Source organism: Centropristis striata, chromosome 13, assembly GCF_030273125.1.
Source record: "Centropristis striata isolate RG_2023a ecotype Rhode Island chromosome 13, C.striata_1.0, whole genome shotgun sequence".
In the NCBI taxonomy this organism is placed as follows: Eukaryota; Metazoa; Chordata; class Actinopteri; order Perciformes; family Serranidae; genus Centropristis; species Centropristis striata.
The window spans coordinates 34,623,428-34,648,342 of NC_081529.1; the positions used below are offsets into that span (position 1 = coordinate 34,623,428).

General features: G+C 39.7%; 1 protein-coding gene across 1 annotated transcript in view; it reads right to left on the reverse strand.

Annotated features, from left to right (window-relative positions):
* cep112 (centrosomal protein 112) overlaps window positions 1-24,915 on the reverse strand; it is a 219,298-nt gene that overhangs the window by 46,630 nt on the left and 147,753 nt on the right. Inside the window, exons 22-23 of the mRNA XM_059347126.1 lie at window positions 16,140-16,202; window positions 8,706-8,855 (exon numbers count right to left, since the gene is read on the reverse strand). Coding sequence (XP_059203109.1) covers window positions 8,706-8,855; window positions 16,140-16,202 — 213 coding nt within the window. The remainder of the gene's footprint in view (window positions 1-8,705; window positions 8,856-16,139; window positions 16,203-24,915) is intronic.

Below are 24,915 nucleotides of genomic sequence, written 5' to 3' on the forward strand. Positions count from 1 at the left end.
CTGATTGACACATTGCTGCCACTGCGTGGTCCAGGTTAAGTGTTGTTTTATTATCTTAGACATGTTTCCCTTTCACACTGTGTTCTCAGTTCATGGAAGTTAACTGCAACATTTTGGTTAACCACAGGAGTCGGATGTTCATTCTTGCACCTCGTTAAGGAAGCTCCATACCTAGTGTTCAATTATAACTTAGCTCCACCCTCACGCCCAAATATAGTCACTTCTGGCTAAACAACAACAACAAAAAATGACGATTAACAGACAGTCATCCACAAACCGAACAAATGCCACAGTAGCTCTGTCCACTTCCTTTATACAGTCTATGCATGTAGATGGATGGATGGATGGATAGATTCATTTTGTGTCTTTTTTTTGGTCATTTTGTGTCTTTGTTTGGTAATATTGTGTCTTTTTTAAAATAATTTTGTGTCTTTTTTTGGTAATTCTTTGTATTTTTTTGGTCATTTTGTGTCTTTTTAAAGTAATTTTTGTGTTTTTTCAGTCATTTTGTGTCTTTTTTGGTCATTTTGTGTCTTTTTTTTTAGTAATGTTGTAATTTTTGTAATTTTATGTCTTTTTTAAGTAATTTCATTTATTTTTTTCTGTAATTTTGTGTCTTTTTTTGGTCATTTTGTGTCTTTTTTTTAGTAATGTTGTCTTTTTTGTAATTTTGTGTCTTTGTTTTTCAAGTAATTTTGTGTCTTTTTTTGGTCATTTTGATACTTCCTCCAGTGGCCAGGTAATTTGACTTTGAGTCCCCTGCCATAAATAGCCCTCCACCTAAACGTCACTCTAACAGAAAACCCCAGATAATGATCATACTTAACTGTTCTAGCGTTGTTCTAAAAAAAGGTCTTTACGAGATACAAAGTTCTCTGCAGTTAACACCCACATTTAAAAAGTCACAAGTACAGTAGAGCCGCAGAGGGAGCTAAATTCAGGCTAGAAACGGCAGAACGGGGCTGGCGAGGGAAGAAAAAAAAAAGAAAAAAGAAGAAGGGACATCTGATCCGGTGCAGCATGCATTCAGAACAACTGTTTTGGGATTATCCCAATTCAAATGCGCGGCTAACTTTGATGTTATTTTCTTCCCCTCCCATTGTCTGAAGCCCCTCGCTCTCTTCATAATCCCAGCCCTTTGAAGTGAGCAGCATGGAAACAATGTCAGCAGGCGACACACTCCCTCCATGGCCCACTGACAGCTCTCCGCCACTTCTTTCTCTTCTCCCTCTCTCCCCCTTTCTTCCCTTGTCCTTCTGTTTGCTGTCTCAATCCCCACACTTCCTCCATCCTTTTGTTGCTTCTTCCCCTTCATTGTGCACCATCTCATCCATCCCCCCTTCCCTCTTCTTTCAACTTTTTTTTTTTTACCAACTTTTTATTTTATGTATTCATTTTCTGTCTCTACATTTGCTGTTTGACCAGTCGTACCTTTCACTGCCTCATTTATTCCCTCCTTCCCCTCGTGTCTGCCCTTTAATGTGAGTTTTATATGAATGGCACTTTACCGCGTCGTGTGTGGAAGGTCACTTTAATTACTTTTTTTGGTAATTTTGTGTCTTTTTTTAATAATTTTGTGTCTTTTTTAAATAACTTAGTGTGTTTTTTTGGTCATTTTGTGTCTTTTTTGTAAAGAAAAAATGTGTCTATTTTGGTAATTTTGTGTATTTTCTTTGGTCAATCTGTGTTTTTTAAAAGTAATTTAGTGTTTTTTGTGTCTTTTTTAAAATAATTTTGTATCTTTTTTGGTAATTCTGTGTATTTTTTTGGTCATTTTGTGTCTTTTTTTTGTAATTTTGTCTTTTTTTGTAATTTTGTGTCTTTTTTAAGTAATTTAGTTTTTTTCCTGTCATTTTGTTTCTTTTTAAAAAATAATTTTGTGTCTTTTTTTGGTAATTCTGTGTATTTTTTTTGTAATTTTGTGTCTTTTTTAAATAATTTTGTGTCTTTTTGGTAATTTTGTGTATTTTTTTTGTAATTTTGTGTTGTTTTTTTTTTAAATTTTGTGTCTTTAAAGTAATTTCGTGTTTTTTCAGTCATTTTGTGTCTTTTTTGTAATTTTGTGTCTTTTTTGTAATTTTGTGTCTTTTATTTTTATTTTTTTTTATTTTGTGTCTTTTTTTGGTCATTTTGATACTGCCCATCCCCCTTCCCTCTTCTTTCAAGTTTTTTTTTTTTTTTTTTACCAATTATTTATTTTATGTATTCATTTTCTGTCTCTGGATTTGCTGTTTGACCAGTCGTACCTTTCACTGCCTCATTGATTCCTTCTTCCCCTCGTGTCTGGCCTTTAATAAGCAATTCAAGCATTAATTGGAGTCTCATTAGCGGGTGGTTAATACAGGGGGGATCTTAATAATGAGGACACAGATAATGGAAACAGAAAGCCTTTGTCTGCTCCAACACAGATGCCAAGGCCTGTGTCTTGTCTTGTAACACAGCAGAGGAGACAGTGTTTGTGTTTGTGTCATGGTACAGTTACATTACAAGCAACAAGGCTACAATAAGAGCGAGTGTAGCCAGAGTCAGAGTCAACAAGTCTCCTTAAAGGTGGTGCTCAAGTCCCAATGGAGAACCAGAACATAATTGTGAATTATAGTGTATTAACCCTCTGAAATCTTGGGCTATTACGTCTGTTAAAAAATCTGTTAAAAAAACGATCGTCAAGTCATAAAGTCAAGATGAATTAGAGCAAAACATGCCAAAAGCAAGCAACATGTGTTGCACAACTAAAGCTATCAAATCTAAAAATCTAACAAGTTGCACATAAGTTCTTTGCACTTTCAACAATTTATGTATTTCACTGCTTTGTTGACTCTGTCAACCTTGGATGTCTTTTATTTTGAAGGCGATTTACGTATGTGCGTGCACGCATCGCACCTCTGCAGAAACACTTGTGAAGAAAACCAACAATTTTTGCATTTAATAAATTAATAAAGTTAACAAATAACTTTAGTTAATAGGTTAATAAATTGCAGGTTTACTGCATAACATACATGCTCTTTATTGTTTTTGTGGTTTGAATGCATGTTGTGTTTAAAATAAATGGAAAAGTGAGATAATGATTGGAGTTTTTACTTTTTTTTTTGAGTGATTTGGACCAAAGACAGTCTTTGCTGCCCATCATATACGGCTACAGACATTTCAGAGCAAAGTGTCCACTTTAGGAGGAAAGTCTGACCGAAGGAGACCAGATCTGAAGGGAGAATCACAGATCTGCCTCCTTACTATGTGAGGCAGCTGCAAACCACAAACAGACAAGGTTGTGTTTGGAAGCGTGTCCTGATTCCAGACACAACAACTCTTTATTTAGTGAGCCACACCCAATCAACTGCCACTCTGTCCCTGTCTGGTTGCTAGGGCATGAGGCAGAATAAAAGAAAGACACATTTGCATGGAGGAGGGTGAAGATCAGGGGAAAAAATGAAGTGAAATATTTTTTTCAGTGCAGTGCAGTACATAGAGGAGCAAACTGTCCAAAGGTTTATTGTCCAGGACATTTACTGTGAAACAGTCAGAGGAGCTGCTGAGGCTAACCTTTAGCTAATGTTTAATGGAGTTCTGTGGCTATGGAGGAGACTCCTTTTATCCTTTCATCAAGGTGTTTTATGTTTATAGTTACAGACATCTGACTATTATGAATCCAGGCAATAATAATATTATTACCAAGTCCGATCCTAAAAGCAATAAAAGGGGCTTATAGATAAATCAACATTAAAAAAATAATCAACGAGTAGCATCATGTTTATTGGACCTGGGGCTTCGTTGTGCACTGCTGCCTGATTTTCTGCTGCCTGATTTTCTCACCATATCTGAAAGGCTTGTCATTATTTATGTGTTTTATTAGGGCCACGGGGCAACTGCACCGAGCACTGGTCGCTACAGCAATAGCTGTCCACAGAAACACTCAGTTACCTTGTGAAAAACATGTATTGTTTTTTGCATAGAGTTAATAAATTGCAGGTTTACTGCAGAACATACATGCTCTTTATATTGTTTTAGTGGTTATAGTCAAGATGAATTAGAGCAAAACATGCCAAAAGCAAGCAACATGTGTTGCTCAACTAAAGCTATCAAATCTAAAAATCTAACAAGTTGCACATAAGTTCTTTGCACATTCTATTTCATTGCTTTGTTCACTCTGTCAACCTTGGATATCTTTTATTTTGAAGGCGATTTACCTATGTGCGTGCATGCATCGCACCTCTGCAGAAACACTGAGTTTCACCGTGTGAAAAAAAACAACTATTTTTGCATTTAATAAATTAATAAAGTTAACGAATAACTTTAGTTAATAGGTTAATAAATTGCAGGTTTACTGCATAACATACATGCTCTTTATTGTTTTTGTGGTTTGAATGTATGTTGTGTTTAAAATAAATGGAAAAGTGAGATAATGATTGGAGTTTTACATTTTTTTACTGCTATAATTGAGTTACTTCACGTTAACACAGTCTTATTATAACAATATTAGCAACATTATTAGTATTCTTACCAGCAGCAGCTTGAAACCAGATAATTTACTGCATTTTATAAAGCAATTAGAATTAATATTAAGCAGAATTAAGTTCAGAGTCTTGTGCTAGTAGGAGCTTGTTCAGGGCTTCGGACAGAGTTCGGGAGAGATGCAGGATGAGGGCTGTAGTTGTTGTTTTTTATTCTGTTGGGGTTTTCAAGAAAAATTGTTGCCCATAAAGTTGGAATAATTTTGTTTTCGGACACAATCCTCTGTTAATTGTGGTTTAATTTTCATTGTGATATGTTTGGAAGAGATTTGATAAATAAAGATTTGAGAAGATCTACACTTTATCTGTCAATAATAAATGACATTGTCACAATCATTTCATGGAAAGAGGTAAAAATTATTTTATTCCAACTTTATGAGCAACAGCTTAAACCGCTTCAATTATACATTGTAAAAAAAACAGTTGTTTTGACGGTAAAAAACCAGCAGCTGTGGTTGCCAGAACTTTACCGTAATAAATACGGTGCAACTTTTCTAATATTACGGTAAAAAGATATTAGCACTGTTGATTTCACATTTAAGATTGCCATTTTATTCCATATTTTACCGTAAAAAATAAAAAAGTTTTTCCATCAAAAGAAACTCTGTTCTGCCATATAATTGGCAAAAAATACTTTATAAATGCTGCATAAATTAAAGATTTTACCATTAAATATTACAGTATATTTTTGTTAGAGATATGATGTTTAGTACATTTAACAGTGAGAAAAAGTATTTAAAAAAAAAAAATGCAAAAATGATGCCTTGTATATATATTACAGTATATTTTTTGCTACAAACACGGTGCCAGTGTATTTTATTATCAGTATGTTATGTTTTAAAAAAAAACAAAACTGTAAAAAATGCTGTTTTGGCTGATATATACATTTACAGTGTTTTATTGTTACTACATTTATCATTTTACTGTCATGATTAACAGTTTTTCACAGTAAATTCTACAGACAAAAAGTTCTGCTTCACCTTCACCCTTTATGTAAATAAACGTAAAGTGAGAAATAAAAAGGTTATGGCTAAAAAATAAGGAGTTTAACTGTGAAAGTGGGGTGCAGCAGGCAGATTTATAAGGTTCAGACAGACACAGAGCACACAAGCCACTTAAAGACACTATGGAGTTTGCAGCCAGCCATAAAAATGACAGAGCACATGCACACAAACTGTAAGTGTGCTTTAACAAAAGAAAAGCAGCTCGTGTCTACTCCATAAAAGTCAAATCCAGACAAGGCTTTTTTGAGGATGCAGTTTACAGACGCCCCCCTGTTCTGTGAGTCTAAAGGTTTCCCTCTGCACATGAACAGACACTACAGACACCACTGACTCGGACAGGAAGTACATGACTGTGAGGAGATTAAGGAGTAAGGAAGATAAGAGAACCGATAAAATGTCCTTGAAGACCAACTAAAGCTGGTGCAGTTTGTAATCCCCTCTATTATATGAGTTGGCACTTTCTGCCTATATGTAGTCCAGCTGTCATTACAACATTATAGAAGCTCAAAGACTTTCTGTTAGAGCTGCACAATTAATCGCATTTTAATCATGACGCCATGATTAAATTAACCTGATCGTCGGCGATATTTCCATTTTAAAATGCGTCCCTCCTGCATATCTAATCAAGAACTTTCTACACCAGTAGTCCACCAACCACCAGGGGGCGGGGCCGTGTTTCTCCCCTGAAAAAAGTCTGGTTGCTGATCGGATAGAACGCTAAGCAGGATGTGACGTAGTACTCGACGCCACAACAACACGCGACATTTGTGAAAGCCGGCAAATCAGCAGTGTTTCTAACTTAGCGACTTTGTTGCTACATTTAGCGACTTTTCAGACCCCCGTAGCGACTGTTTTTCAAAAAAGTGTCTGGTGACAAATCCAGAGACTTTTTCTGGTGTTATTGGAGACTTTTGGAGACTCGTTCTTACTCTTCTCAATGTTAAGAAGAGTAAGAACGAGTCTAAGCGGCACAGTCCTCCTACAGCAGTCTCTCCCAGCTGCAGAGCCAGAGGGGATGTTAACCCCTTAGCGTCCAGTCTGCAAATTGCTAACAGGCTAACAGTTAGCTCTGTAGCAGTACAGTGTGTATGTGCTAACAGGCTAACAGTTAGCTCTGTAGCAGTACAGTGTGTATGTGCTAACAGGCTAACAGTTAGCTCTGTAGCAGTACAGTGTGTATGTGCTAACAGGCTAACAGTTAGCTCTGTAGCAGTACAGTGTGTATGTGCTAACAGGCTAACAGTTAGCTCTGTATCAGTACAGTGTGTATGTGCAAACAGGCTAACAGTTAGCTCTGTAGCAGTACAGTGTGTATGTGCTAACAGGCTAACAGTTAGCTCTGTAGCAGTACAGTGTGTATGTGCTAACAGGCTAACAGTTAGCTCTGTAGCAGTACAGTGTGTATGTGCTGCTGCTGCAGGAGGTGTTCACTTAGCGATCTCTGTTTGTTTACAACAAGCACCAGACACTCTGTGCACAGTTAGTGATGCTGGTTAATTCACCATCACTATGTTTCTGATCAGCAGAGACTCTGTGCACACTAAAAACTGTTCCTATTGTTTGTTTAAAAGTAGTGCAATAAAAATACAGATGTTTTCCCTAACATGATGAATAATCGTGATTAATAATCGTGATTACAATATTGATCAAAATAATCGTGATTATCATTTTGGACCTATTTTCTGTGCTTATTTCTTTTATTAAACTGCTGCAAATATCACAGACCAACCAATAGTATTTATTTATTTTACTATTTCTGTATTGTTTTTTACTCTTATATTGTTATTGGTATGTTTTGTAATGTTCTGTTTTAAGAGTTTTTATTTTTATTTTTTTATTTTTGCTTCATTTATCCGCCTTTTTTGTCTTGTGAAGCATTAGACAACATCTGGTTTATATCAAGCTTCAGCTGACTGCAGACTAAATTGGGCAAAACGTCTCCAGCATTTTACCCAATAGGGAAAATTTCTGACTCATTACTGCAAATCAGCATAAATTGTGATGAATCAACAGCTGAGCTGAATCAGACAAACCCTGATACATCTTGCCTGGTGATAAATCAAGTTACTGGATGTACTTCACCCATTAAATAAATACTCCTTGTTTTGTGACACCATATAGCACCATTGCATATGAAAGTTTATGTTATACTTCTTAAAAGTGTAATTTTTTCTTCTAATGTCACTGCAGGTGGTCTTTATTTCAGGTACAGTACCTCAGCTATAATATGCTGATAATAACTGTCATAATATTGCAGTTATGTTACTCTGGACCTACTAATGTTGACAGAAGCAGAGAGGCAAGGGTGAGGGAGACCCAACTGTGGCCGCCGTCGCTAACTGTGCACAAAGTCAGCAGCTGATCATAAACAAACCAGCATGGCTAATTATGCACATTGTCTCCACTGATCATAAACATTGTGATGGTGAATTAACCAGCATCACTAACTGTGCACAGAGTGTCTGGTGCTTGTTGTAAACAAACAGAGATCGCTAGGTGAACACCTCCTGCAGCAGCAGCAGCAAGACATTACATTACATTTCATTTAGCGCTTTTGTCCAAAGCGACTTACAATTGTAGTGCATTCGACCTGATGGTACAAGCCTTAGACCACCGGAATCAAGTAAGTACAAAACTTTAAGAGCCAACTGTAATCGCTACGTAAGTGCTATATGCTAGAAAGAAGAAATAGAAGAGTAGAGTTTTTATTTTTTAAAGAGCACATACACACTGTACTGCTACAGAGCTAACTGTTAGCCTATTAGCAATTTTCAGACTGGACGCTAAGGGGTTAACATCCCCTCCGGCTCTGCAGCTGGGAGAGACTGCTGCAGGAGGACTGTGCCGATTCGACTCGTTCTTACTCTTAGGACTTTTCGTCTCCTCTTAACGAGCCGCGGGGGCCGGCGGCTCGTTAAGAGGAGACGAAAAGTCGCTAATTATAGCAACAAAGTTGCTAAGTTGGCAACACTGCTTCGCTGGCTTTTACAAATGGCGTGTGTTGTTGTTGTGGCGTCGAGTACTACGTCACATCCTGCTTAGCGTTCTATCCAATCAGCAACCAGGCTTTTTATGAAAAAAGTCCTGACAAAAGCCCGCTCCGGACTGCTCGTATTGAAATTAGGGGCGTTTCGGCGAGTGAGACCCGCCTTATTCCGGGTATTGCCCGGTAGTGGAAACAGTGCCTGACACTGACCTTGTTGGCCCGATCAGCGTGGTGAGTTATCGTCCTCCTCTCCTCGTCCCATCGAACGTTTGACTCCTCCAGCTGCTTCTCCAGAGCCTTCTGCAGACGAACAGCTTCCTCCTTTGAGTCACATGCTGATGTCTGCAGCTCTGCAATCAGCTACAGGTGGAAAGAGGAGAGAGAGAGATAAAAAGAGAGAAAATAAAATCAGTATAACACTGGAAAGAGGCATGCATGAAAGCTCAGAAACAAACTATTTGACTTTGTGTTTCCTTCTTTCCTTAATGTATAAATCTGAACTCTTGTTTCTTTACTCAGCTGCTTCAGTTTGAGCCATTTCTGTGGTAGTTTGTCAGAGATATGAACACAGTTGAGATTTATTGGGATTTTTAAAACTTTTGTACTGAAGTTGTGACTCTTCCAAATCTCCTCAATCCTAAAACTAAGCCCTTCTTTTCTTTTGTTAACATTTATTTAGCAATGGTCTGCTAACATCAATGTTTACCTAAAGGTCGGTTGTGGAAAATGGTTAAATTTCAATAAAGTTAAAGTCTGATCATGTAGTAAACACATCCAGAAATACAAAGAATCCATACTGGTTTTTAATAAAGCCATTGTGAACAGAAAATTTAAGTTGCTTCCACACTTTTGGCCTGTAGTGTAACTGTTTCCAGTATTTGACTATATAATTAAAGTGAGTGTATGTATATATATATATATATATATATATATATATATATATATACTTATTATTTGGTGGGGATGGGAGGGGGAATAGGGAGACAAAGTTTGCTCTGTTCCATGTAACAATGTCTTGCTGTTTGCAAACAAAAACCAATAAAAACACTCATAAAGAAAAGAAAAGAGAGAGAAAATGAATGTGTGAGGTCTTTTTCTTGATTTGTGGAGGCTTGACAGAGAATCACCAGAGGGAGAACTGACTACTCAGTGTTTTATCCACTGGTCAGTGAGTACATATAAAGATAAGCTGACTTGTTGGCAAATGGCCCAAGCTTTTTTTCCCAATGCATCGTTAACTTATATGTTCTTTTTCTATGCTTGTGTTTGAAACAAGTGTTGCAGTAACATAATGTTCTGCAGAGAAAAAAACCTGTTGCCAAACGTGTTCACTGGACGAAAAAAATGCTGATTTGCTTCATTTCAAAGGTCTCACAAATGACTGGCATCAGATGGAAAATGTGCTCCACATTCGTCACAGATTATTTGGATGGCAGTAACAATCACCTTGAAAAACTGCTTTTTCCCAGAGTCTCATGTCTGGTGTCTTTTTTGAGACGACACAGAGAAAGCAGAGAGAGAAAAAGAGAAGAGGGTGGTAAAAAAAAAAAGTAGACAGGAAGGAAAAAACAACTTCCTTTTTGAAGAGCGGAGTGACTTTGTGTTGGTGAACTTGCGGTGCACACCAAGATGAAAAGGAACTGCCTCGGCTTTGAAATCCTCCAGTCAAAATTAACATTCTATTTAAGCCACTGTCAGGGAAAGGCAGAGAAAAGATGAGAGAGAGTAAAAAAAAAGAGAGAGGGAGGAAGGGAGAGAAAGGGGGGAAAGAGAAAAAGAGAGAGACAGAGGTTGAGGGGGGGCAGTGCTGCTGCTAGCTTTGGGCTAGACAGATAATTGTTTACCATGTTCAAACTCTGGAGGACTAGCCTGCTGGAATCTGCACATTGTGTGGGAGTTAGAGTCGACCACGGAGAGAGAGAGAGAGAGAGAGAGAGAGAGAGAGAGAGAGAGAGAGAGAGAGAGAGAGAGAGAGAGAGAGAGAGAGAGAGAGAGAGAGAGAGAGATGAGAGGGAGATTAGGCTTATTTTGTCAGCAGGAAAGCCACATGAAAGCAACAAATGACACATTATTATGGGAACATCATTTCTGGGCGTAATAATTATTTTACAATATGGATTCCCTGCATCTGCTGGTCTTTAGCCCCAGGCGGTGGCGGTACTGTAAACTAGTAAACTCAGCTGTCTGTCTTGTTATCCCTGTATATATTTATATATATATATATATATATATATATATATATATATATATATAGACCACAGCACCTTTTTCTGTCTGATAGCCAGCCAGGCCTTTTTAAGTCTGTAATTGGTCTGGTGAGACTTGTCTATTTCCCCAGCCTGCTAGCTTCTCTGTTCAGGGCTAAAGGCAGGCTTACCTCTCCCTGAACTGGAGGTAGAAAAAAAAAAAAAAAAAAAAAGGTAAGGCATGATCAGGTCCGCTGTGAATTCACCTGTATGTAAACAGAAAGGTGAATAACTAAGGCTACAAAACAAGGAGCCAATAAAAAAAAAAGAGCTGAAATGACAAGTCAGTGAATCAATAGTTAATGAGCAGAAAACCAATTTGCAAAATGTAATAACTATTTTAGACATTGTTAGCAGTGGTGGGGAAAGTATTCAGGTACCTTACTTAAGTAAAAGTACTAATACCACACTGTGAAATTCCTCCACTATAAAAGTCCTGCATTCATAACAAAGTAAAAGTACAACATTACCAGCATCAAAGTGTACTCAAATTACATATTTAAGTATATATTTTATATTAATTTTATCAATTTTTGTCTGCACTGTTTTAGTGTTGTTTATTATTACTGTCATTGTTGTTTTTATTATTGTTCTTATTTGTAATTGTTTTATTGTTGTTTATTATTACTGCCATTGCAGTTTTTATTATTATTGTTTATTTTAATTGTTTATTGTTGTACTCACATAAAAACAATCCTAACCCAAACAATTCCTCAGACTCACGTATATGAAAGCAGAATTTTGTGTACTAAAACTATTTTAATGACATGCAAATGTTTAACATTACGAATACGAATGGTTATAATCATGCAAACACATCTTTTTGATAGCGATCTTACTCCATATAAAGTTAGGTGATGATTCTCTATGGGTTCATCCTTATGTTGAAATAAATACCTAAACAGACCGTATATTTGGTTAAAACATGCCTCAGAGGTCACATGTGAACACGTTTTTGTGGAACTTAACAACCAGCATTGTGCTGAAATAAATGAGCTATATTTGCATATTGAGTGAACTTCCACCTCTCCTTCCAGAACACGCTGCTTCTCATGCACGGAGCCTCCCATGGCAGCTTCCCTCCACCTCCCATATACTCCCACGGTGAGACGGTCAGGGATACAGTAATGATCTCCCCTCAGCACCACAGCTACCACCCACAGTAGCCTCATCATTAAGTAGGGGGAGAGAGAGTGCACAGGCCTGTTGGGTTCACAGGTCACCCAGGAGGACCACTCACAGCCAGACGCTTAACACACAGGATTGGATTGAAGAGACACTAATTAGGAGTGTCTGCATATATGTGTGTGTGTGTGTTTCTGAATGAGAAAGAGAGACAAAGATGGAACATGCATACGAGAGAGAGGGAAATGTGTGTGTGTGAACGCACGTAAACCTAAATCCTAAGGTCTGCAGTCCCCTCAGGATAATGTATGGCGTGGTATGTTTTTAATTGGGTTATTAGCCATGCAGTTGAGCTGAAGAGTGGTGCCCCCCTGTCAGACAGCGAGGGGTTAACAACTGGGGTTAGCCTTTGAGGTTCAAAGGCCTCTTGTTTACATTTGACTGAGTCGCCCCAAGGGGAAGGCAACAGTTCCACCTTTACCTTTCAAAAACAAAGCTGCCCAAGCCCACGACAAACAGCAGCGCGTTAATCACGCATATTAATACACAAACCCCCCAGCGTCAGCATAACCTTCTGTCTAACAGCACACTTTTCAACAAAGGTGTTGAATTCTGCGCACAGAGACTTTTCTTTAATGTCAGACAGAGAGAGAGAGAGTGTTGTTTGTTGAACCTGTGCCAGCTTTGTGTCCCCAAAACAGAGGATTAATCACTTGTTGCTCCGTCTGCGGCGGCGTAGCGCTCCGTCAAAGCGGGCAAACATGGCTGAACTTTCGCACAGCATCCGACTTCTTTTGAAGTCGAGCATTGTGTAACCTAATAAGCTACCGTTTTCTCACAACATCTGCTTGTCAACCCCGCTTTCAACTCTGTGCCTTTGCCAGCCAACCCAAAATGGGGGGATTTAAAGAGGAGAAGAAAGAAAGAAAAACAACAAAGCCCCCCCCCCCCCCCTCCTCCTTTTGAATCTCCTCTTTGGGTAACGAGGTGCAATTATGGCCAAATGATTGTGATATTTTACCCTGCTACATAATCAAGGAGAAAACTCTTTTCTTCTGTAATGTAAACACTACTTAGGCTGTTTTGGATCTTTTAAACTGGTGAGGTAAAGCTGCATGAACTTTCTGAGAAATGTTGCTGAATGACACAAAGTGTCCTGGAAAGTTATATTCCAGGTTGGAGAGAAGAAGGACTACTTCAGGTTTAAATGGGCTCAATCTGAGGAGACACAGTGGTGGTAAACATACGGCCCTCGACTGGAGGTGTTAACAGAAGACGCCATGACATGAGGACGAGAAACAGGTATGAAGCAAGGATATTATAGTTAATGAAAACTAATGAAATAACCAAAACTAGAATTGAAAAATACATGTTTGATAACTGAAATAAATATAAAACCAAGAGTTTTTAAAAAAAACAATAACTCGGGGTGACCCCTTGGGATTCTGGGATTACATAAATGTAAATAATAACTAACTAACTAGGATTCAGGACCCTGGTTTTGTGCTATTTCCCCCAGAGGGGATCTGGTAATATTGTATACCCCAGCAACATCTTTATGATGTGTTTGTGTGTACAGATATGATACATGTTTAGTTTATTGTCAGTTACTGTCAGTTACTGTCAGTTATTGTCAGTTACTGTCAGTTACTGTCAGTTACTGTCAGTTATTGTCAGTTACTGTCAGTTATTGTCAGTTACTGTCAGTTACTGTCAGTTATTGTCAGTTATTGTCAGTTACTGTCATTAGTTATCATGTACTCAGTTTATTTTGTATTTAATACCTTTTAAGAGACAAAAATGTGCTGAGACTGTCACTGTAAACTCTTAATAATAATAATAATAATAATAATAATAATAATAATAATAATAATAATAATAATAACTACCTGTTTCTGTGTGGAGACATGTACTAAGTTTGCCATGTACCTGAGCCTTGAAGAGTTGAATAGTTCAATAAAAACTTGAATTAAAAAAATACAAAAAAACAATAACTAACTGAAACTGTATTGTGTTGTTACAAAACTAACGAAAACTAAGTAACGTTTTCGTCTTCAACTTTTTCATGCATAATCCAGAGTTTCTATTAGAAAGAGGATTCTTATAAAAGAGAAGTTGGTTGCTAATCACCAAACTTGAGACTCCTGTTAACTTGAATGATGGATCTGAATGATTATTATTATTATCCACAGTTTGTTCAGTTAGAACATGAATATGATGCTGGTGATCTGTCCGGTCTAATCTCACACTCTTTATGATCACTTGTTTATTTTAGAATAAGATATTGTATGCATCTACATGCAGCCATATTTAATTAACAACAGCAAAACTAGATCAAAACATCCATATACGAATTTCCGTGCAGTACAAACCAAGTCTCATTATCCAGTTGTATGGTCAGTACTTCCTAAACACGTACATTCTGCAAACATTGTACTATACTTTGTACTATACTATTGTACTTCCTGTTGCTGTTTAGCACATTCAGTAGAGACTGAGCAACATCACTCTCTCCTAGCTCCCTACCAGCGCCCTCTTTCCACGTTAAACGTAGGTATTTGATTCACTCTTGTGTAAACAAATTGATTATTGCAGCTTTAAGGGCAAAGATTTGTACTATAAAAACATATCCAACGTATCACGTATAAGACCTTAAAACTGGTCCTGACTTCACACCAGTGTGTTTGAGCTGTGAAGGAGAGCTTTCACCTCTAACACCTCGGGCCACAGAGATGAAAGAGGAGGAACAGTAACAAGGAAAAGCCAGACAGCAGAACTTTATATATTCTTTATGTAATACGATCTTCTGTGTTTTATGTTTAGATTTATTTACCTGAGCTCTGCACAGATCTCATGCCAGATATGGGATGCAGTGTTTCCCCTAGAATCTTTTTAGCTGCTGTGTCCGTGGCAATTAGCAGTGTTGCCAAGTCCTTAGTAAGGAAAGTAGCTATTGGCTCCAAAAAGTCACTAAAAGTTGCTAAATGACGTCATCGCCTAATTTGCATAATTTATCATGTGTAGTAATTGTAATGGACGCTGTAGGAGACAGGAATAACGTTGTAGGGAAGACAAAAAGAGAGTAAAAACACCCTAAATATGTTTAGTACTGCAAGTGAACTGTCTTCTGTCATAATTTCAACCCTCCTCCTAAATCTGGCCTCGAACAAATAAACCTTTTAATATATACCAAACATGTTTTGCTTTAACATTAAATATGGAACCAGCAACGCTTGTAAACATACAATATATAACTAAATAGTGCAGACATGCAAAATCAAATTTCAAATAAAAAACACATCAATGTCATTAATTTATTAAATAAAAATTAAATAAAAATCGTATGCCTCTTTTCTATTTGCATCCTTCTGATTTAAATATCAAAATAAAGTTTTTCAACAGGTTAATACATTTAAAAATAAAATAACAATAATAAATCTAGTATTAGCGGTAAATGCGCCATATAATACAGCTTTTATAGTACAATAATAATATAATAATTTGGTATTGCCTCGCGGGCCAAATAAAATAACACTAGAGTGCCAGAGTTTGACACCCCTGAGCTAAAGTGACCCAAAAGAGATGCTGACTGTAAACCAGCCGGCAGCGACTTTGCGCATGCTCGATTTGCAGACTGGTTGCTAAGGGGTTAACATCCCCTCCGGCTCTGTGACTGCAGCCGAGAGAGACTGCTGCAGGAGGACTGGGCCGCGTTGGCTCGTTGTTAGCGCCCCCCGCGTCTCGTTAAGAGGAGTAAGAACGAGTCTCCGAAAATCTCCAGTAACACCTAAAAGTTGCTAGCTTTGTCGCTAGTTGCTATTATGAAGAATAGTCGCTAAGGGGGTCTGAAAAGTCACTAAATCTAGCAACAAAGTCGCTAAGTTGGCAACACTGCCGTCACTGCTTTAAGGAGCTACGCTATGTTGATGCTATGTTGATATTATGTTACATTACCTGTGCTAATCGCTATATAGACCGTGTATAAGCTTGAACGTTACCTTTTAGCTTTTAGCGGCGGTGCACTGCTGCTGAATGAATGTAGGGGAAACACTGATATGTGTGTGTGTGTGTGTGTGTGTGTGTGTGTTTCTGTTTAAGGGTAAAGGGCTGCCCGGCTTGCTGTGTGTTCACCAGTGTGTGTGTCTTGGTTCTGTCTGCTTCCTCACCTCTCCCATCGGTACATTTGTCCAATCTTTCAAGCGGTTCAGTGGAAAAAGAGGAATATAAAAATGAAAGGCGGGTAAAAAGAAGGGTAGAAGAGAAAACTGATTACCTGGGCAGACTTGGCGAGCTTCTGACTGAACTCCTTCTCAATCTGCTTCAACCTGCTGTTGGTCTGCAACAAGAAGGGAGAGGCGAGTGTGAGAAAGAGATATGCAGACAGACGGATAGAGAGACACAAAGAGGCAGAGTTGGGAAATTGAATCTTCTGTTAGGAAGTGCACACACTAACCCTCCCAACCTACCCATGCACACACACACAGACACACACAGACACACTCATGTTGACCTCTGCCTCTTGGCAGTGTGTCCTGGCGGTGCAGGCCTGTGGCCCCTTGGCTCGGCGCCATCCCAATGCTCATGTGTGCCAGCAGGTAGTGACGGGCATGGTGCACAGTGGGCACCACTCCTCTTTGATCCCCTGCCAACAATTCATCACTTAACAGGAAGGGGGGCAGGGTGGGGGGAATTAAAACGTTGCTGCCAATTAGCTATAGGGAGAAAAAAAAAAGAGGGGAGACGATCGGGAGAAGCTGGGAGACACAACACGGTGGAGGCAGAATAGGAGTGAATGGGGATTGTTGTTGGGAGTTTATTGAGCGGCACTCGGCTCTTTGTTTTCGGTTGTTTCTCTGTGGGAAGCTAGCCAGCTGGAAGCAGAGACTGCGAGCGTCTAATACGAGATCTGCCTGCGTTGGGCTAGCTGTGTTGTGATGCCAGAGCCTCAATGAGAGGCTAAACAGTGGAGTGAGATAATTAGGTGTGAAGTGGTGGAATTCGACGGGGATGTCGATGGCGGTCTGTACGCGCGGTGACAAGGTCCTTACAAGTACCGCAGAGAGACCGAGGCTCGAATTAATGGGGGATATAGGTCATTCTTTGAAAGGCAGGCAAGTCTTTTCAGGGGGATGTGGATCAAATTAAACTCTGAAAACCTGCTCTCTAAACCCGAGTTAGCATCTTGCAATGCCATTGATGAGCCAGTGATAAACAATAAGCACCTTCTGTTTTCAGATCTTGAAGCTTCCTTTTTATGTAGGAAACATAAAAATACCTATAAATACACAAGCCATGGAGAAATGTATTGAGACAACGTTTTAAAAAGGCAGTATTTTGCAGATTAATACACAGAAAACACACATAGAGATCCATGATACACAAACCATTTTGAGATAATGGGCTCCTGGGCACAGACATTCAAAGGGCCCCACCAAGACTTTATAGTTGCCTTCTTTTGTGTCTCTTTATAGATGTTATGTATCTCTCTCTTTTTGTAGTTTGCAATCATTTTGTGTCTCTTTGTGGTTGTTTTGCACACTTTTGTAGTTGTTTTGGTCTCTTTGTCATCTTTTTGTGTCATTCTGCATCACTTCCTGTTCATATTTACATAGGAAATATAAAAATACCACTCAAGCCATGGAGAAAAGTATTGAGAAAATGTAAAAAAAAAATGCAGTAAACCCAATTTATGCACCAAAAACACACATACAGAGACCCGTGACACACACACACACACACACACACACACGGTGGATTTTGAGATAATCGGCCCCTGGGCATAGACATTCAAAGGGCCTCACCAAAAACAAAAAGTGTATAATTGCTATTTTGTTGTAGTTTTGTGTCCTTTATAGACTTTACGTATCTCTTTGTGGTAATTTTGTGTCACTTTTTTTCATTTTTTATTGTTGCAGTCTTTTAGTAGTTTGTAGTCATTTTGTGTCTCTTTGTAGTTGCTGCTTTTCAAAATCTCTTTGGTGCAGTTTTGCACCTCTAAGTAGTTTTTTTTTCTCTCTTTGTGGTTATTCTGGCTGCTTCGTGTCTCTTCAGGTGACGTTCTGCAGGTGAGGGCCTGTGGGGGCCCCTGACACGTTTGGCCCCTGGGCCCCGCTCCTGTTCAGTTACCCGTACTCACAGACCCCCCCCGTCCTGACAGCCACTGACAGACGGACAACTCACTAACAAACAGCGTGTGACTGAAGCAGCCATCATCACCAGAGCTGCTGTGGACTCTGCAGCCATCCAAACACTTCCTGACAAACAGCAGCGCCCGCCTCTGAGCGGACACACCTGTCACCACGGAAACACAGAGCCATCACCAAGGATACCGGCCTGTCTTCCTGCGCCAGGGCTCTTTGAGTGGCAGCCCGCTGGTCCCTAGGGGCCCTATAGCAGCTGATGAGAGAGGGGGAGACAAAGAAGGGTGTAGAAAAGAAAAGGCAACAGAAAGAAGTGTGTGTGTGTGGGAGAGGGGGTGCAAATGGAGTCCTTCGATGTTTTTCTTTACAGCTGACACATTTGTTGTCTCTCTTTAAAGCTCCATCTTGACTACAGCTTAGTTAAAGTGCCACTCTGGTGGTTAATATTATATATTTTTCTATCAATAACTCTCAAACTGAGACTAAAATGTGTCTCAGCAGTGAAAACGTTTACATCAAAGTTATATCAAAGCATCATCTTTGTAATTGACTGTGAGGTAATGAGGTGTGTGTGACGCTCTGTTACTGTATATGACTGAGTTCATCACATATGTGTGTGTTCATATGAAACATATGGCCATATTGACATGCAAACAGGCTCAGATGTTTTCATAAAAACGTAAAGAGCTTGCTACTAGCCTATTCCTTTTACCTTCTACGCTCACTGGGGAATTTAGCAGGAAGCATTGTACAACTTCATACATTATACAGCATAACCATCTAAACACACATTAAACATGGCTGTGTGTTGAATAGATGAAGATATGGATAGTACATACAAGGAGAAATAGCCCAGCAGGACTGTGACAAACACAAAGAGAGAAAAAAAAATCAGAGCTAAATTAAAAGCCCAGCCATATGTATGTGTGTGTGTGTGTGTGTGTGTGTAAGCACTTTCAAAGAGACTACCTGTGCCCTGCCAAAGGCATTTTTGTGCTGAAGGCACTTTGAGGCTGTATCAGGCTCTTCAATCGCCTCTTAATCCTAGCTGTGTGGAGTGCGGCTGCTTTGAAGTGTGTCTGTGTGTGTGTTTGTGCATGTGTACGCTTACCGTGTGTGTGTGTGCGTGTGTTAAAGAGAGTGGAAGTGGATCTGAAGGCAAGGCATGCACCGCTTACCAGAACTTAATTAATAATCTGCAGTGGGAACCAGGCCAAACACACACACACATAGACACTTACAGACACGTGCACACTTAAAAAAAAGAACGGGAGTGGCGGAAAACGGGTGACAACTTTCTTTCTTTCTCTCACACACACACACTTAATGATATGCACACAAGCCACACTTATTCAAACACAGACAATGGACAAACAGGACACATGGAGGCCAAACACACCTCCATGGTTTGATCTTTGTGCGTTTAGAAGTGAGATTTGCTCAAGGTGTGCAGCTGCATTGTTAGGAATGGACCGGTCTATTGTTGCAGGAGGAGGAAGAAACCAAAGTAAACATTTCTCAATGGAGTAATCCTTCTGTGTGTGTGTGTGTGTGTGTGTGTGTGTAAGTCAGTGTGCCTGTTTCCAGTATTTTTAGATTCTGTTCAGTGCATTCTATCGTCCTGGACAGGATATTGACTCCATATGGCATTTTTGTCCGATATGTTTCCAATCATCTCGCATTGCTAAAGAGCAATTATGGTTTTCAGCTTGGTCGTCCCGGAGCTGAACTCTGACAGGAGATATAAAACTGACACCAGGGTGATGTCACTCCACACGTAGGGAGCACACAATGTGACGAGCGATTGACAGGTGATAATTCAAAGGGCAGGGATCTCTTTAACCCTTTGGAGTTTGGGGCTGTTTTGTTTTGTTATTTCGTTTTGGACTCCTTTTCATTCAAACCACTGAGAAATCTTTACCGTGACGTGTTGGTAGCATTGTTTTTAGCACAACCTCACCTATATGACCTGATTATTGTTTTCATTTTGACTTACTGGATCAACATTTTGAACAAAAAAAAATTACAAAAAAAAACATACGTAAAACCACACAAAAAAACAAAAAAAAAAACACACTTTTTTTCTCCAAAAAACCCACATAAAAACATAAAAAAATACAGAAAAAGAGGCAAAACCCTCCAAAAACACATATTAAAACACACTCAAAACACACCAAAAACATATTTTTTTACAAAATACAAAAGATTTACAAAAACACACATAAAACATATAAAAGCCCAAAGAAATTACAAAAAACACACAAAACACAATTTTTTCCCTCCAAAAAACACACATAAAAACATAAAAAATTACAAAAAACACGCAAAAAAACACAAAACACACCAAAAACACACATCAAAACACACATCAAAACACACAAAAATACACCAAAAACATTTAAAAAATTACAAAAACACAAAAATTTACAAAAACACACATAAAACACATAAAAACCCAAAGAAATTACAAAAAACACACAAAAAAACAGTAAACACAAAAGATTGCATTAAAAATGCTGAATGCACACTGCAAAATTAGAAAAATCTCTGCAAAAAAAGTAAAATCATGTTACTACACTTGGTCAAGGTGGGTTGTTTTTTGATGCAATAAATTGAACATGGAAACTTGTGGAAAAGCCAAAACTTCAGAGTTCAGCTGACAGCAGGACTCCATGCTGCTGAACGTTTCTACGTTGTGACATCATGAAGAAGTCTTTCCTGGACTCCAGAGGGTTAAAATGACGATGAGTCACAAAAAATACTCTTATAATAGATGTTGGTGGTTTCATAAACATACTGCATACTGCACCCCGGGGAGCTGACTTGTGTGGTTCATTCTCATAAACAAAAAAAGAAAAAGATTTCAAAGAAAAGCTTTTACTTTTAGTGTCAGCAGCATTTGTAAGCATTCAAAACGATCCTCTGTTCACTCTGCATGTCTCTCAGAACAATTTGAGTTCAATCTGCCAGCGAGGGAGAGCTGGGAGATGTTATTTGCTCGTTTGTCTGTAATCATTGCTGTCTTGCCTGTGTATCTATGTGGGTGAGAGAGAGAGTTGCTGCTGTAATGACAAGAGACTTTATTTCCATTTCACAGTTTGCCATCACTTGCCTGTCAGTAGTGATTCTCTTAATCCCTGCTGCTCACTGTCAGAGCCACATCACACGCAGCACAGAAATAATGCATCATGGGCACACACAGGCAGGCACACACAGATAAACATGCATCAGACACACAACGTACTAAATGTTCAGTGATTACACACTCAACCAGCCAGTTCTTGCTATCAGAAAACCAATTACATCCATTACTATCAGGGTGAGTGGGCTTAACATCTAACCGGCTGCAGAAGGTCGGGAGAACAAGGTTAGTTTGAGGCTGTGGTGCATTGGAACCAATGACAGACTCAAGAGCAGGGGCGGGTAAAAAAAAGAAGAAGAAATAAAAAAGGCACCAGCTGCAAGCAGTGGGGCACCAGCATGCAGAGAGTTTTATAGAATATAGGCCAACCAATATGGCACTGCATCCAGTTTACTCAACTTTAAAGGCACTCTAGGGAACAGTGTTCAGTGTTTCTTCACTGGAAAGACACTCTAGAGTCACTACATCATGCTTTCTTCATGGTAAGGGCATCCTAGATCAGCTATTCTCAACCTTGGGGTCCCGGCCCCAATTGGGGTCGCGAGATGATTTCTGGGGGTCGCCAAGTCAGCTCTGTGTTAAAGTGTTCATGTGTGAATGTGTTTTAGTCTTTTCGGTCATTTAATGGGTCATTTTGTGTCTTTTTTTTTTGGTCATTTTGTGTCTTTTTGGTCATTTTGTGTCTTTTCTGACAAATCCCAAAGTACCAAGTTGTTACTTTCCAAGGAGTCTCTGTCTTGAAGCTGACTGTTACACACTCAGGAGGTCAGAATGGACCTTTAAACTGATAGCAAAGGACTTAGATTAAAAGTAACAATAAAATATAAAAAATATATATAAATGCACAATATCGTATCAACTGAGTTTGTATGATCTGAACTGTGCGTGGAGATGCATGTTAAATTGGGGGTCGCCACTCAAAAAGGTTGAGAACTACTGCTCTAGGGAACAGTGTTTAACGTTTCTTCACTTGAAAGGCGCTCTAGAGTGCACCACATCATGCTGTCTTCATAGTAAGGTTACCCTAGATGACACTGAGACATGTTTTCTTCACTGGAGAGGCACCCTAAGGACTCTAGAGCAGGGGTTCCCAACCTGGGGACCGGGAGCGCCAGAGATCACAGCGGTTGCGCAAAACTTTAGGTTACTTACATAACCCCGGTTCTCTGAGTAATATGAGTGAGATGTCTCACCAGACAACCCTTCTTGCTTGGGCGAGTGAGAAAGGGTGCTTATCTAACCCTAACCCCCACTGCATGACAATTTTCACTTTAAGGGCACTGTATTGGACTTTTTCCACAGGAAGGGCACCCTAGAAGACAGTACAGGTTTTTTTTTTACTGGAGGGGCACCTTAAAGGACACTGGATCTTGTTTCTTTCACTAAAAGTGGACCTTAGATGACACTGCATCATGTTTTCCTCACTGGAGATGCACCCTAGAAGGCACTGCACCACATTTACTCCTTAAGGGTGCTCTAGAGCAGTAGTTCTCAACCCTGTTTGAGTCGCGACCCCCAATTTAACATGCATGTTGTCCGCGACCCTTGCTCACTGAACAGAATCTCATAAGCACAGTTCAGATCACCCAAAAAAGAAACAAAATGACCAAATAAGACACAAATTGACCACAAAATGATCAAAAAAGACACAAAATGACCAAAAAAGACACAAAATGTCCAGAAAAGACACAAAATGACCAAAAAAGACACAAAATGATCCAAAAAAGAAACAAATTGACCACAAAATTATCAAAAAAGACACAAAATGACCAAAAAAAACCCCAGAAATCATCTTGCGACCCCAATTGGGGTCCCGACCCCAAGGTTGAGAATAGCTGCTCTAGAGGGCACTACATCATGCTTTCTTCATGAGAACAGCACCCTAGATGACACTGTAACATGTTTTCTTCACTGGAGGGGCACCCTAAAGGACAATGCACCACATTCTCCTCACTGGAAGGGCAGGCGAGAGAGCACTGCAACATGTTGTCTCTCCAAGAAGAGCACCATAGGACACTATGACAAATGTTTGTCATGTCACAGAAAAAAACATCTCATTTATGCTTTCTGTGTACAGAATTTTGTCAACTGTTTTATAGGCAAAGGTAACTTAAGACGACTGTTAAAAAAATTGGTAAAAGAGATTTTTTTTTTTGACTTGACTTTGAACTTTGATAGAACTATGATGAAAGTCTGTCTTTCTGCCTAGGTAGAGCTCACTTCCCATCTATTTATGCCTCCATCCCTGCTTTGATCAATAAGTCTGCCTGATGTGGCGATGTAGGATAAGTCTGAGTTGAATTAGGAACTTAACCCAAAAAACAGAGCCCAATATCACGGTGTCCCACTTAAAACTCCACTTCAAACCAAAGTGTAATCTATAGCGTGCAACAAGATGGGAAGCTGCCCGACGCCATGTTTTAATGCGATTGAGAAAGTGTGTCGCTTCCCTCCCTCCTCTTGGATGACTTCAAAAAGTGAGCAAGGGAGCTGTGTGATGTTTTTTTTGGGACGGCAGAGCCTTTACTTTGACTCTTTCATCTGCTGGGTGACTCACTCACTCTCTCTCTCCGCCGCCGGGCCCGATGGTGCACTGAGGAAACGAAGGAGCTCAAATAGGTCTGCTCATGCGCACACAAACACACAGCATATGTTCACACACCAACGCTTTAATGTGTGTTTGTGAAGCGGCTATGATGTAAACATATATCAACAGCAGATGCGTGGATCCAATGATGTGAATGCCTGACACCAAACATCCTGAACTTTATCTCCTTCTCTTCGAAAATCAGATCCTTGGCTCTGCCTCCCCCATCTCTTTGTCTCCCATTTACTGTGTTAGTGTGAGGTGAATGCGGGCCCTCTTTGATCATCCCTCAGCCTATGTTTCTCTCCTCCTCGTCTAATCCATGACCGACTGAATAATGTGATTTGGTGTATCTCCAAATGGCAGAGGACCAACCTAATAAGTCAGCAGTGACAGTGGGCAAGAGAGAAGAACAAGACGTGGCTATGACAACAACAACAACAACAATGACAACAACCTCGTACCACCATCTTCTGGCTGAGAGAGAGAACGGTTCACTCACAGAGACTCAAAGTACAAAGGAATGAATGTGAATATAAACAAGAAACATTCAGTGTGTTTACATGCACAGTTTAATCGAGCTATGCTTAAAAATCGATTTCGGCGTCTAATGGGATTTCTGTCCTTGTTCCAGTTTACATGCAACTGAGAAAAACGAATAACAGACGGGAACGTGTCCTCCTCCTCAACACTGGGTGGTGATATGAGTCTTCTTAGTGGATTAATATGGCGCCCGTTCTGTTGACCTCAGTTTGACACTTTGTGCCCTCGGCTAATGTGACCGGCTACTGCAAACGACTTATGTGACCGGCTGCTGCGAACGACTTATGTGACCGGCTGCTGCGACCGGCTAATGTGACCGGCTAATTTGACCGGCTAATGCGACCTGCTAATATGACTGGCTAATTTGACCGGCTACTGCGACCGGCTAATGTGACCGGCTACTCCGACCGGCTAATGTGACCGGCTAATGCGACCGGCTAATGTGACCGGTTCATGTGACAGGCTAATGTGACCGGCTAATTTGGCCGGCTACTGCGACCGGCTAATGCGACCGGCTAATGCGACTGGCTACTCCGACCGGCTAATGCGACTGGCTTCTCCGACCGGCTAATGTGACCGGCTACTCCGACCGGCTAATGTGACCTGCTAATTTGACCGGCTAATGTGACCGGCTACT